General features: G+C 41.8%; 1 protein-coding gene across 1 annotated transcript in view; it reads right to left on the reverse strand.

The window, feature by feature from the left end:
• PANK1 (pantothenate kinase 1) overlaps window positions 1-14,393 on the reverse strand; it is a 73,577-nt gene extending 59,184 nt beyond the window's left edge. Inside the window, 2 exon segments of the mRNA XM_049855927.1 lie at window positions 13,686-14,099; window positions 14,102-14,393. Of these exon segments, the coding sequence (XP_049711884.1) occupies window positions 13,686-14,099; window positions 14,102-14,378 (691 nt within the window). The 5' untranslated portion in view covers window positions 14,379-14,393.
• Window positions 14,394-14,900: the final 507 nt, after the last annotated feature.

Consider the following 14,900-nt stretch of genomic DNA (forward strand, 5'->3'; position numbering starts at 1 on the left):
TGCAAATCATAGCTCTTTTTATAAAAATATATGATTTCATCAATTCAACAGTTTCTACGTGTACCATTTAGTGACACTGATTTCATTCTCCAATTTGTATAACCATTCTCACCCTGCTTTTCTGAGTTGTTCCTCCTCCATTAATATAAATTCATTGCACCCTAAGGTTCCTATCTAATCTTTCGAGTTGCTGTTGTCAATTTGATCCCATCCAGATAGCTGCTAAAAGAACATAGTGCTCAAGGCAGACATTTTTTACTAAAAAAATAATATATTATTTTATTTTTTACTAGTTAAGCTAAACTATCCTTTGGTTTTAAAGAAGACTTCAGGGGATATTTTTGGTTTAAGGTTTAAAGATTATCTCAGGGCAATAGTTTCAGGATATGGAATGTATGGCTAATTGCCTCCATGAACAACTGCCTCCTGTGCCATGAAACCAGAAGAACTGGATGGTGCCCGGCTACCACTACTGAACATTTTGGTCAAAGAGTCCATAGAAGAATCCTGATCAAAAGGGGAATAATGCAGAACAGAATTTCAAAGTCTCATGGACTCCAGGCTTCTTAGAGCCATGAAGATTGGATGAACCCCTGAAACTATTGCCCTGAGATAATCATAACCCCCCCTTTTTTTTAACAGCTTTTCCTGCAGTCTCATCGATTTCTTAAATCAAAACTGATTCAGAAGCTTGAAAGATTCACTGAAAATGTTTCACAAGAAAAGCTGAATACGAAAAAAAAACTCATTTTTCTTACCGGAATCAACTCGATGACACTGGGTTTGGTTTTTGCTTTTTTCTTACAATAGATATAAGTCAAACAAAAAGCATCCAAACCTTATAATACATGCTAAAACTCTAAGACAGTATTAATCAGGACTTGACAGGTTACCAATTTACTGGTTGTTACATAACCTAGAGAAAGAGCATACGCCAAGCAGGTATGCAGAAACCTTGCCTAAGTTTTAACCAAATGTGGTACATGTGTGCTGTACTGGTGTCTTGCCTTGTATATATAGGTAGATAAAAGACATCAGAGCTACAAATCATTTCTTCATGGTCTGAGATGTGAAACCTTATTCTTGGAAAACAGTCCTGTGCAAAAAATGGTACTTTGGGATCACCCCCAAAATCACTGGACTAGAAGTGACTTGAAAAAAAAAAAAAACTTTTTTTTTTTTTTTTTGACTAGTATCTCCTATATAGTTTTTGTCTTGTAACACAAATTAGGAGATTAGGAACAGCATTAAAAGGATTCCATGCTTCTTTTCTCTGAAGTCATTAAGGTGGGGCTGGTGGGGACAGGCAAGCCAGCACTCATCCTGAAGACACGTAAGGTATAGGGCTGAGCTCAGGCTTGGGAATCTGGAGGTGCTGGATTCAGGGCTGAACCTGGGGTTTGCAGGAGTGGTACCGCTGAAATTTGGGAAATCAGAGATTCTAGGCAATCTTTAGACCATAAGCCTATATTTCAAGTTAGCCACAAGGACAATGAACAGGATCCTGAACCTGATTAGTGTCACTGTTTATCAAACAGTCCTGGATCAAGCCAGTTACACCTAAGTGAATTCTTACCTGTGTAACTGCAAGAATTTATCTTACTTTTACCAGTTTTATGAATACTGCCCTGAAAATGCATTTCATATATTCCTGCCTTCCTTGCCAGCATACTGAGTACCGTTTAATATTTTCCTGATAATTTAGGGACATCGTTAATATCAGATTTTATACTGGGCTGTAATACAGGGAAGTCTTAGGTAATTTTTGCAAACTATCTGGGTTTGTTTTTTTTGTTTATTTATTCATCCATTCAGTGGATATTTGTTACGTAGCTGCTACATGCTGGGCATAACTTTCAGGGGGTCCAAGTGTTTCATTCCAAATTCTTCTTTAAAAATATTTCTGTCCATTTAAAAGCTGTAATTAAAAAGCATGTATGTGTTTTATACCATATTCCAGCATACTGGAGACTGCCTAACTAACATTTGGGCAAGTTCCTTAACCTCTCCAAGTCTCAGTTTCATCATCTGTAAAATGGGCATACTAACAGTGCCTACTTCAGTGTGTATGTAAAGATCTTATCACAGTGACTGGCATGTAATAAACCCTTAATGTTAGCTGGAACAATGCTGATGCTGAGGTAACTAACTTTTTTAAAGACCTTGGAATAAGCTTCTTCGGAATTCTTATAAATAGACCAGTAATTGGCAACTTTGTAACCCTGAAGTCTTTTAAAAAATTTATCTGCATATCTGTCCACATAAAATTAAATCATAAACAAAGAAATAACAGATAATGGCAAATAAATGTCCAGATACAACACAATATCAGATTTTCATCTATCTACCTACAAACAGGATGTAACAATTTTGACTGTGGTTAGATAACTGAATGTATTGATCTAATATGATATCATAAAACACTATAATCTCTACTGGATATCTGATTACATCAACACAGTGGGTTTTTTTTTTTCAGTGTAATAGAATTCTGTTTATGTTTTTTAAAGAGTTCTTATTTTTCAGAAAAACATGAAAACATTTTCAGTTGAAATGATATGTATCTGAGATTTGCTTCAATACAATCCATCTATTTTGGGGGGAGGCATATAATAAATAAAATAAGATTGGACATGGGTCGATAATTACAGAAGCTGAGTGATGAATACCAGTTACCTGGCAGGTCATTATACTACACTATCTAGTATAATGTTTGAAATTTTCCTAAATAAAAAGATTTTTTAAATCCTCATACTCTTCCAGTTCTCATTCAGGTCAGCTAGAAGATAAGGAGCCCTGGTGGTACAATGGTTAAGCACTCAGCTGCCAAGTGAAAGGCTGGTGGTTCTAACCCACTAGCGGCTCTGTGGGAAAAAGACCTGCTCCCGTAAACATTACAACCTAGAAAACCCTGTGGGGCAGTTCCACTCTGTCACATGGGGTCGCTGTGAGTGACAATTGACTCCACGGCACACAACAAGAAGAGGATAAGTGGAAAACAGTGAGTTATCTCTGAATAATTCAAATCCGTAGGAACTGAGGAAGTCCCTGTTTTATCTCGCAGATCCTGCTTGGGGAGACAAACATACCAAGCTTCTGTCTCTCTTGCCTGTGACCAATTTCAACCTGCCCGTCCAAGCAGAAACATGAAATGAAGATTTTTTTGGCAAGTCCACCCTGCCATTCAAGCAGCGATAAATAAACTATAAATCACACTAAAAAGGTGTGAGACCCAAACCGGGGCCAGATTTACACCTATTAAAAAGGCTTTAAAGTACTGAAAAGATTACAGTGCTCTCCAGCACATAAGTAATGGGTAAATAATTTAAAATACTTCAAGTCATTCAAAATAAAAATACTAAATCAAGAAATAAATGTAAATGAATCCAGAGTTATGACTTTCCTGTGATTAATACTTTGGTGTGTGCAGGGGTATATATCCATATTGTATACATAAAGACATATACCCACTGCCGTCAAGTCTATTCCGACTCATAGTGACCCTATAGGACAGAGTAGAACTGCCCCACAGAGTTTCCAAGGAGCGCCTGGCGGATTTGAACTGTGGACCTTTTGGTTAGCAACCGTAGCACTTAACCACTAGGCCACCAGGGTTTCCTAAAGACATATAAAAAAAAAAAAATACGTGTGTAATTTTCATCTTCTTTCCTGGGTCCCCTTGCTGCTTTGCTGGTATATCTGTTCGGTCTATCTATTAGGTAATCCAGCATGGGGCCCAATATATTAATGGCAGGAATTGAAGAAGGAGAAAGAGAGGCAGATAACAACATGATGCTAAGAAATTCTATCCTTGTACCAAAGTGGACCACTGATTAATATCTGTAGAATACTTTCTTTCCCAAGGATAAGGCTCCCTCATCTAACTTTTCATCTTCTGACATTGTTCTCCTTAGTGAAGGACTTGTCTTTTCTACCCATTACTTGTTGCCATCAAGCAATTCCAACTCATAGCGACTCTATAGGACAGAGTAGAACTGCCCCATTGGGTTTCCAAAGAGCACCGACCTTTTGGTTAGCAGCCATAGCTCTTAACTACTACGTCACTCGTTATATGCCTCAAATACTTCAATAATTCAATTGAGATTACTGATGTCTTCTGGGACTTTTAGCCTCTTCTGTGACCTGTATCCCTGTCAAATGCTCAACATTGGCTCTCTGAAAATAAAGCCCTGGATTTGCAATGTTTGCCAATTTCCGTAGTATAAACATACCCACCACGGCCAATTTCAAGCTACCAACACAAGGACAATGATTACAGAACTGGGAATGACATGTATAATTAGCTCCTAGAGCCTGTATAAGCTGCCTTCAGCACACCACTGGGACTCTGAGTTTGCCTAAAATAATCCGTTTATGCCTGTGGTCCTGGTATAATTATTAACGGTACCCCCTACCACTCTTCAAACATGTTGAAATGTTATGTCATCACCCCAAAGAGTAATCATATCTGGGCCACTTCCTCACAGTAAGGACATTTGATCTTAGTCCTTCTATAAAAAGTAAGAAGATATGATATCCCCTTGTCCAAATTTATATTACCCCCACCCCAACATACAGACTATCCTTTGAATTTTTTTTCATCAAACATTGCTAGTTGGGGACATATGAATAATTAAGAGCCTCAACTAACGTTCAGAACTTCCTAACTCACACAAAGTTCAGTGACTTCTGAAACTGCCACAACATCCCTGGGTGGTGCAAATGGTTAACGTGCTTAGTTGCTAACTGAAAGACTGGGGTTCGAGTCCACCCAGAGATACTTTGGAAGAAAGTCCTGACCATCTACTTCCAAAAAATCAGCCACTGAAAACACTGTGGAGCACAATTCTACACTGAATACACATGGGGTTGCTGGGAGTCAGAACTGACTCAATGGCAACTGGACTGGTCTGGACCGGAACTACCACAGCAACTAGGTAAGATCAAGCCAAGTGACTGGCCTCAGGCTACACTCCAGCTTGGAGCCACACGAAATCAAATATCACCTCTAGAGTCTAGCACAATGCCTGGGCCAAAGGAATAAATACTGGTGGCATTCGAGACCACCTAGGTCAATAGTTACATGAACCCCTCTATGACAACCTCAAGAGGCCATCTTTCAGTCTAAGCTTTAATACTTTCCAGCCATTCCACATACTGGATCACATGGGTGATAGAGTCTGGCAGTCCAGAATGTGGGTCTTGGTTCTTCCGAGTCTAGAACCAAAGGGATATTTGGGATACAATTAAAAAGAAAAGAAAACACTAAAACCCATTGCCAAGGACTTGATTCTGACTGCCCCATAGGGTTTCCATGGATGTAAATCTTTATGGAAGCAGACTGCCAAATCTTTCTCCCTAGGAGCAGCTGGTGGGTTCAAATGCAGACCTTCTGGTTAGCAGCCAAGTGCCTAACCAGTGCCACTGGGACTCCTTTGGGATACAATAAAAAAAAAAAAAAAACTATCTTTAAATATCTAATGAGCTGTCACACAGAAGCTGGATTAGACATGCTTTACTGGTAGAAGTTATTGAGAGGCAGATTTTGACTTAGGATAAAGAACATGTAACACCACCACCAATAATAATAGCTAACATTTACTGGGTACTTAAGTATAGGGTCACTATGAGTCGGAATCGACTCGACAGCACTGGGTTTGGTGGTTTTTTGAAGTTTTACTAGAAGCCTCACTACACTGCTGGCTCATATCAAGCTTACAGTCAACTAAGTCGACCCTTGCTTCTTTCACCCCAGGACCAACCACCTTAGGCTGCAAAGCAGTTGTTTGTCCAGAAGCCCCAGAAGGCTCCAAGTAACTGGCACTGCCCAGGCTGGCCAGGGTTCACAGAGGTTCATGCAGGTCCAGTCTGTCCCACGCCTCTATCTAAAATCCTTGTGATCTCACTCTCAGTGTAGGGTCAAGGCCAGGCACACCAGAAAGGCCACGTGCTGGTCCTGAAAGCACCAAGCACCCAGAAATATCCATCTCATCATCTGCCAGAATAAAGTTTGTTAGGCTGTTTGCGAGAGAATGGATTGAAAAATGAACCACGGCGCGGGGAGGGGGAATGAACCATGGACTGAATACAGCTGTTTTAAATTCTGAAGGCTTGTTCAGTTCATGTGGCTTTTATAAAGGAAAAGTGCTCACTTTTGATCCTTCTCATCTCTTTTGGGCATATCTGCTTCACTCAAGGGCTGAGATATCAAACACTAAAGATCAAAGGAGGAGACTTCCTTTTTAAAAAAATAACTTTGTCCTGACACTATATTAGCAGTATAATAAATTACTGTCTTCTTACCAAGTTACCAACATTACTTTCAGGCAGGTCACACTATACTTGGTCTCAGGAGTTCCAGTGGGGCAATCTATGAAAGTGACAAAGAGGTCAAGACTTGTGACGCAGGCCCTGCTTCTAGAAATGTCAGAGGGAATTAGGGAGGTTTCCAGATGATGATGTCAGATCAGACTGGAGGATACTCTGACACTCAGTCCCCAAAACAGCAAGATGAGCTCAAGGAAATCCTGAGACTTCAGAAAGTTTAAAAGCCTCTGTGACTAAATAATAGCAATAATATTAATATTAAACTAGCTTGAACTATGCACCTACCAGGCTCCAGGCATTCTAGTATAAACTTTACATATACTTTTCACATTTGGTCCTCCCCAAAATGGATAAGATGGGCATCATTATCTCCATGAGACAAAGTGAGCCTCAAAGAGTTAAGAATCTGACCTAATGCTACACTGCTAGTAAGTAGCAGAATGAGCATCTATCTAAATGGAGGTCTGGGAGTTGCAAAGCTCTTTCCAAAACAGAACCCTGCTCTGCAAGGTAGCAGTGCCCACATTTCCTTGGGGAACCCCTAGCGTCCTGCGTCTGGTACCCTGGCCCAGTAGATTCAAAATCTGAACTCAGATAATTTTATTCTCTGAGTCATGAAACTTCCGTTGCTTCATCTATAGAAGGAGGATAGCAATAGCACCAATCTCAGGGGGTGGGGGAAGTGTTTGATGATATAAGCCATGTAAAGTGTTTAGCTTAGTGCCTGGCACATAGTAAGCACTCATTAAAATTTGGTTACCGCTACTTACACACACACAAACATTTGCACAGATGAACTTTTTGCCAAAGGTACAGACTACACACATCCATCTTTTCTGGAAGTTTTATAGAACACACTTCCTTTTCTCAATTTAAGTAATAAGTATATGTGGTAGATAAGAAAGCCTGCTGGTAACGGAGTTAGGCTTGGGCTTGAATATTGGTCCTGCCATTCACTGACTATAGGTCTTTAGGTAGGTTGCTTGACTTCTCTGAGCCTCTTTCTCCTTGTCTGTAAAACAGAGAGTGGGAGCATAATCATACGATTTTGAAAAGACCAGTAAAAACACATACAGCACAACAGGTGTATAGCTGATGCTCAATAATGTTGTTGTTGTTAGTTGCAGTTAAGTCAATTCCGACTCTAGGTGGTCCCATGTGTGCAGAGTAGAACTGCTCCCTAGGGTTTTCAAGGCTGTGACCTTTCAGAAGCAGATTGCCAGGCCTGTCTTCCGAGATGCCTCTGAATGGATATGAACTGCCAACCTTCTGGCTAGTAATCAAGTGCTTAACTGCACCACCCAGGGACTCCTTGTTCAATAACAGCTACTCTAATTACTCAGTATATCAAAGTAATTACTGTAGGTACCAACTACCATCGTAAGTTTTTCCACCCTCTCTCTAAACTACAGAGAAATCTGTTAGAGGCCCAGAACATTATTTTGATGTAACTGCCTCTAAAAATAGCATTCCCTAGTCCCTTCAAATCATCTGCTGCTTTCAAATACATTCCCACGGAGAAAACACACACGCACATACACAAGTACGATTTAGCCAACTCTAAGCATCTAAGAGATGTCTTAAATTAAGTAATGAGATACCAAGCTTGACAGCTGCACTATCTAGAGGAAAGGTCTACTTAGAAATTCTGTTCACTGTGCTGGGTACGCACTGAATACTTTCCATATCTGATTCTAAATATTGTCATCCCAAGGTGAATACGAGCTGACAGCTAAGGCTTTAATACGGCTTATATTTAAAAAATTAATAACAACGCACAAAAGCCAAAAAAAAAAAAAAAAAAAGGCTGTCTTAAAACAAACAAGCCTGCCATTTAAAACCAGCACTCCTTGAGCTTCTTGGATCAGGTGGACACTTGAGACTATGTTGGCATCTCCTCCCTGGAGGGGAGATCAGAGAGTAGAGGGGGTTAGAAGCTGACGAAATGGACCTGAAAAGAAAGAGTGGAGGGAGGGAGCGGGCTGTCTCATGAGGGGGAGAGTAATTGGGAGTATGTAGCAAGGTGTATGTAAGTTTTTGTGTGAGAGACTGACTTGATTTGTAAAATTTCACTTAAAGCACAATAAAAATTAAAAAAAAAAAAAAACAGCACTCCTTTGTTTCCCTACTAATTCTTTCTCTAAAACCAAGTTGAGTTTTCTTTTATTCACTTGTTAAATATCCCACGTTAAGAATTAATAGCACTGTTTCCATCTTTGGTTACTAGGCCAAAAAAAGAATATATATATATATATATATATATACACGCTTCAGACTAACATTGAAAAGGGGGAAAAGTGGTGTTCTTATGTCTAACAGAATCCTGATACCTGATTTAACCACTTAGATGCTGAACACTTGGGCTATAAATTCTTAATCCTCAGCTTCAATGTGTATGGTACAAGTCTTAACAGACAACACAGAGACTGGGTCATTCAAATCTATCAAAGACAAAGTATCATTACATCTGGTATCTTAGTAAAATAAGTAGTGGATGACAATTTATGGCTTTTTAGATTAGAAATAAAAAATAAAGGCTTGAAAACTTGAGAATTTGACCATGTCCCAGGAAGTAGCCATACTAGAATATGCCCCTGCTTTCCACTTTAGTCTTCTGTTCTCAAATTTGAAGTGCTTCCCCTCTAACAGTATTAATTACACCAAAAAAAAAAAAAAAAAAGAAAGCATATATATCCACTCTCTATGTTTTTATGCAGATACAACCAGAAAATTCCAACTATCTTAAAATATCTATTTATCCTGGTTTTTCTAATTAGCCTGATTCAGGAGTAATGGAAAGTCCAAGTGTCAAACCTAAATATTCTACTATTTAGAAAACCGGAGCCTCGTACTTTCATAATGGTGGTAAAAGATTTGGGATTCTTCAGTTTCTACCAAGAGTATGTCATGGACACAATGAACTCTCACCATTTTCTGCTAGTGTTCTATCAAGATAATCTGAGAAGTCAGAACTTTGCCCCTAGAAGGCTGCCAGTACCATCCAGCCATTATTCCCGAATGTGGCCACACACCTGTAAGAAGAGGGTAGCAGACTGCCGTGAGCCTTTCAGATGATGCTCAAATGTTTGCCTTTCTGCAGTGTAATGATTTGTGAGTCGATGATTTTTTCATTTTTCTCCTGTCTCTGCTAATGTTGTGGCTCATCTAAACCAGCGTTCTTGATGTCTAAAATGTACAGAATCTCAAGGCAACACCCACACGCTATGTCGTGTCATTTCTGTTCCTTCCCCTAAAAGTATACATTCACCAATTTCATCGAGAATAACTAATTGGGTAGAAAAAGTTATGCACAAAGTTGCTGCAACACTGTTTATGGTATAGAAAGTCTGACCATAGCCTAAACCTCTGAGAGAGTGGTTAAATTATAGTATATCCCTATAATGGAATATTGGGAATATTATACAACCATTAAAAATGATGTTTGTTTTAATACCATAAAAAATACTTATACTAAAATTTTTCAGTAAAAAAGTTATCAAAACCTTATCTTAGTATGATCCAAAATTAACTTTAAAATATGGCACGAGGGTTGTCTCGGAGTGATATACCATAAGCCTTTTTTTCTACATTTTTGTACCATCAAATATTTTTACCAATACCCAGGAGGAAAAGAAAAAAAAAAAAAAAGTAAATGTAGGGCTAGGAGTATTTAGCTAATCAAATAAAACCTTTTTAAAAACCAGTTTTTCTTATTCTAGGCGTGAATATTTTTTAAAATTATGAAAATCAGTCTAAGGTTGATTCTGCCAGCTAACCTGTTTTGTCCTGTGGATTAAGGGCATTCCACACAGTGGTGACGATGACAGCTGGCATTTACTGAATAACTGCTATATATCCAAGAGGAATTCAAGTGCTTTAAATATGCTATCTCATTTAATCTTCACATCAGCCTGATAAGTTAGTATAAACCAAACCCACTGCCGTTGAGTCAATTTTGACACAGTGACCTTTTAGGGCAGAGAAGAACTGCCCCATAGGGTTTCCAAGGATGTAAATCTTTTATGGAAGCAAACTGCCACATCTTTCTCCTGCGGAGAGGCTGGTGGGTTTGAACTGCCGACCTTTCTGTTAGCAGCCAAGCATTTTAGGTGCTGTGTCACAAGGGCCCCTTGATGTGTTAGTATGATTGTATCTATTTGACTTACACTGAAACTGAACCATACAGAGTAAGTAACTGGCCCCAGTTCACCCAGTTAAGGTTCAAACCCAAGCTCTGAGGTTTGAATGACTGACTATACCACTTACAACACGTTACGCATTCACAGAATCTAAGTCAGGATTATCATTCGTTTCAAAATATTTGGGAACTGAGCTGACCCCATGAGGTGCTGCTATTTGTATATCCTTCAAAGAATACAGAGCACCAAGGAGGAGACTACACGAATCTCCCTACTGATACCTTATGGAATCCACAAATACCTTTGAAGAACTTTTGCCAAAGTCCCTTGTAGGGGTGGAAATGTCTACCTCAAACAATGAAACGGTGATGACATCAGCTTTATTCTGTGACATCAATCAAACATCCATGAACCCAACCAAGGTGCAAGGCATACAGGAAAAATTTTGTCTCATCAAAGATTTTCAATTTACTGAGGAGATGACACACATAAAAGAATCAGCACAAGAAAAAAAAAAAAACTGCACATCATTAGATGCTAAGTTACGTGACAAAGTGGATAACCAGCATAGAAGTCACGTAGGAACAGTATCTGTGAGCTCTCAAACATAGAATTTCAAAGGTACGAGAAACAGCGCGTAGAAATCACCTAGTCCAACTCCATCCTGTCAAGGAGAGTAACTTGGTTGAGGTCACACAGCTGTTAAGTAGCAGAGGCATGTGAAGTAAGCAAGGAAGCTTGGTGAAGCAGTCAGACTTGGAAAAGCCCTCCAAGGATGAACAGAGTGAGGTGATGGCACGTTGAATAAAAACAGTGGGCAATTTTCCCTTCTCCTGCTTAGGGAAATCAACCTGCCACTGATCTGATTTATAGATAAAATCGTGAATGGTCCCCACACTGAGGGGTCAGATTTACAATTTTCAAATAGTCTAAAAATGGAATGAACTTTCTTTCATTCCGTTCATCATTTTCATACATAAAGTATTTTAGTATGTATTGCACTCTTTCCAAAATATCACCAAATAGCAAACACGCCTGCCTACATATGCGTTCCAGGTGCTTATCTGATGGAAGTGATACACTGCCTGTCCTAACCCGCCTCTGGTTTAGTCAGAGGCAGGAGCCTGACGCTGTAAGCTGGTAAGCAGGAATTACTTGTCTCCACCACCAACATACTCTTAAATTTCACATTTTAAACACCCCAATATTCACTGTAATAACTGCTCATGTCACATCTATCAGTCATCAGAAAATAGGGAGATGTTTAACTGTGAGTAGATTTCTCTTAGAGGAACTAAATATCAAATGATTGAACAATATTTCTTTTTCTTAAAAAATCATGAATGTTAATAGGCAAGGCATAAAGATATTAAATTCTAACTAAGAAATTTTGATGGCGAACACAACAGATGTGACTGGGAACATGTAAAATTTATTTTAGAAACGTTCAAATCTGAGAAAACACAGCAGGATAAGGAAACGCCAATTTTGATTAATTTTTTTTTTTTAATTTACAAAGCACTTAAGATATTAACTTTTGAAAGAAATACCACTTTAATTTCTAACACGCAGCAGACAGACAGAAGGTGATATTTTCTTGTACTTTAAAACAGTAATTCCTATGAATTTGTAAGCACACGTTAAGGCTCCAGGTTAGTTTTTCTCTGCCTTGAAGACACTGTTAGTGTATTTTCAATTCCTCGAAAATTATTTTGAGAGGTCTTATGCCCTGAATTGAGCATAGACTATTCAAAGTGGCAATTCTAAACAAAAAATTCATACAATTTTCTTTCACTGTATTTCAGCACAGGCTATTTACACTGCAAACTCTAGTGCTACCTGTTACTGCAGATCAGAGAAGTACCTAAAATGTGGTTTCAAAAGAAGCAAAACGGATTGGTATATTTTAAATAACCAATATCGCGTTCATAAAGAAAGTCATTCTCTGACATGTATGGAAAATAAAAGTAAAATAAAAATTCGGGCGCTAGATGCCTTATTTAGAGCCATAGCCAAAACTGTAGTGTGGCTTCAAAGGGCCACACAAAACCTTTCCTTTCAAACTTAACATTTTAAACCTACAAAACACAAGTTCAGAGCCACCATGAACCTACTGTCAAGTTAAAGTGCTTTCCAAAGTCTTTAAAACGTTTGATTCCGTGCAGAAAAACTAAAAGTCAAAACAGAAACAAGATGAAGCTTTTACAAATCAAAACTCTACCTAGCAATTTTCCTATCAGAATCATCTATATACAAAAGGTGCATGTTTGAACGCAATCGCTTATAACATGCATTCTACTTACTTTGCTTTTTTCCATTTATGAGCTTCATTAAAGAAACCCAGAAAGAGGTAACCAGTTGAATGAGGTTCGGCTCAGATAAAACAAAACAACTGTTTGAAACACGATCTACAAATTTACATTCCAGAACGTTCTGCCGGGAAGGTACTCTTTATAAACTAACATTATATATACGCGCTTTAGATTGTGAAATAACTCATTTCAGTTTTCTGCGCTTAACATTACAATTACAAACCTACAACTTTACATCCCCCTCCTCCAAAGATACACCTCCAATCCTCATTGGTCCACACAGTTCCAGCCCACATGGTATCAGTGGGTGTGTCCCGCCCAACAAGCCCTCCCATTGGCTGCTAAGAAACAGCTTTTAATAGGCTGTGATTTTGGGGGGTTGTCAAACTCCACGCCTCCGGACTTTGCGCTCGCCAATAGACCCGAGGTGCTGACCGCTACTCTGCGATTCAACGGACAAGCTAGTCGCCTGAGCGCCAACCCTAGAAAGGCGAGCTCTGAGACGGGAGAAGGGCGAGGAGAATGCAGAGAGCAGCTCCGACTGTGCGCACCCGCTTTACCCCCACTCCCGGACCCCATCATATGTTCACACACTCGCATTTATTTTCCCAGCTACAAATAAGGGCCGGCAGTGCGTTCTCCTTTTATAGAGCCGTGACCCAGAACCAGCTGCGGCTGCATCTCCAATCGGTCCATTCTACGGATGCAAGCGAGCATGGTCGGGGTCAGGCTGCGATCCTGTTTGGCGCCCCGGAGAAAGACTCGGTCCCAGGCACCCCCTCCATGCAGCCCCAGACGGCGGCCGCTAAGGCGCACGGGGCGCGCTGCGAACCCCGCCCCCGCGGCTCCCCGGACCCAGCGCGCGGAGCCCGCCTCGCGCCCGCGCTCCCCTCTCGGCCGGACTTACGCGGCCTGTTCTTCCTCCCCGAGTCCATCCTCCTCCGCAGCCGGCATTTCTTGGCCGGGGAGTCGTGCTGAGGGGGCGGCGGCTGCGGCTGGAGCTCGGGCAGAAGCGGGAGGCGCGGGGGCGCCGCGTCGCCGCCGCCCGCGGGGCCCCGGCTGCAGAGGCGCGGCGGCTGGACTGGCGGCGGGTGGAAGCCGTTGTGCAGCAGCCCGTTCACGGCAGCGGTGCCGGCGGGGGCCCCGGGGGCGTGCGGGGCCGAGCGCTCCGGCTGCCCGCCGCCGTCGTCCATGCTGGGGGCTGGCGGGGCAGCGCGCGGGCACCGGCTCAGGCAGCCTCGCTGGAGGTCATTCTCGGGCGTCCTTATTTCCCCGGATCCTCCCTGCGGCTTCCGATTCAGCAGCCGCAGAGCCGACGCCGGGGATGGCGAGCCGGGCGCTCCTCCCCTTCTCCCACCGGCTCCCTCCCCTCCTTCACGCCCTGCCCCCCACCCGTCGGCCCCGCGGCTCCCGCCTTCAGCCTGCCCACCCCTGGCGTGGAACCCGGTCTCCGCGCACCCCCGGCCGGGGTCCCCACGGCCTGTGTCCCCCCGATTCACGGCCGCGCGACTTCAAACGCGGCTTCCTCGCCTTCCAGACCTGTCCCTGCTACTGAGCATGCCCAGTCCTGCCCGCCACCTCCACCGACGAGTTTCAACATGGGGACTGAAGTTCTCTAGGTTTGCAAAGAGGAGATGGACGGGTTGGACTTTGTGTGGCGGAGAAAGCCGAGAGGGGACTGGGCAAGGCAGGCGCGAGGAGCGTGCAGCTTCGGTAGAAATGCGGGAGGAAAACCGAATAAATATTTACAGAAGTTTCAGGTTTGCTAATCCTGTCCTCTGTGGCTAGATACCTTTGCAAGGTCACTCTCCTTGCTTCTTCTCCCCCCGCCCCCGCTGCGTGTGTGTGTGCGTGAGGTGACCAAGGTCACTCACGTTGCTCCCTCTCCCCCCGTGTGTGTCTGTGTGTGTCTGTGTTAGGTGACCAAATCGCTCAGAGGCCTAGGAAGTGGAGTGAAATTTGCTGGCACACACACACCATGTGGTCTGGTGGAGTTGTCTTGCAGGGAGGAAACCTAGGAGTACAGTGTAAGGACAGTGAAGGACACAGCTGTAGGCAGGATTAAGCAGTGCTGGAAGAGACCAAGTAAACAGAAAGCAACCCCTAGCTATAAAAAGCACTT

Source organism: Elephas maximus, chromosome 16 (genome assembly GCF_024166365.1).
Source record: "Elephas maximus indicus isolate mEleMax1 chromosome 16, mEleMax1 primary haplotype, whole genome shotgun sequence".
Taxonomy (NCBI): domain Eukaryota; kingdom Metazoa; phylum Chordata; class Mammalia; order Proboscidea; family Elephantidae; genus Elephas; species Elephas maximus.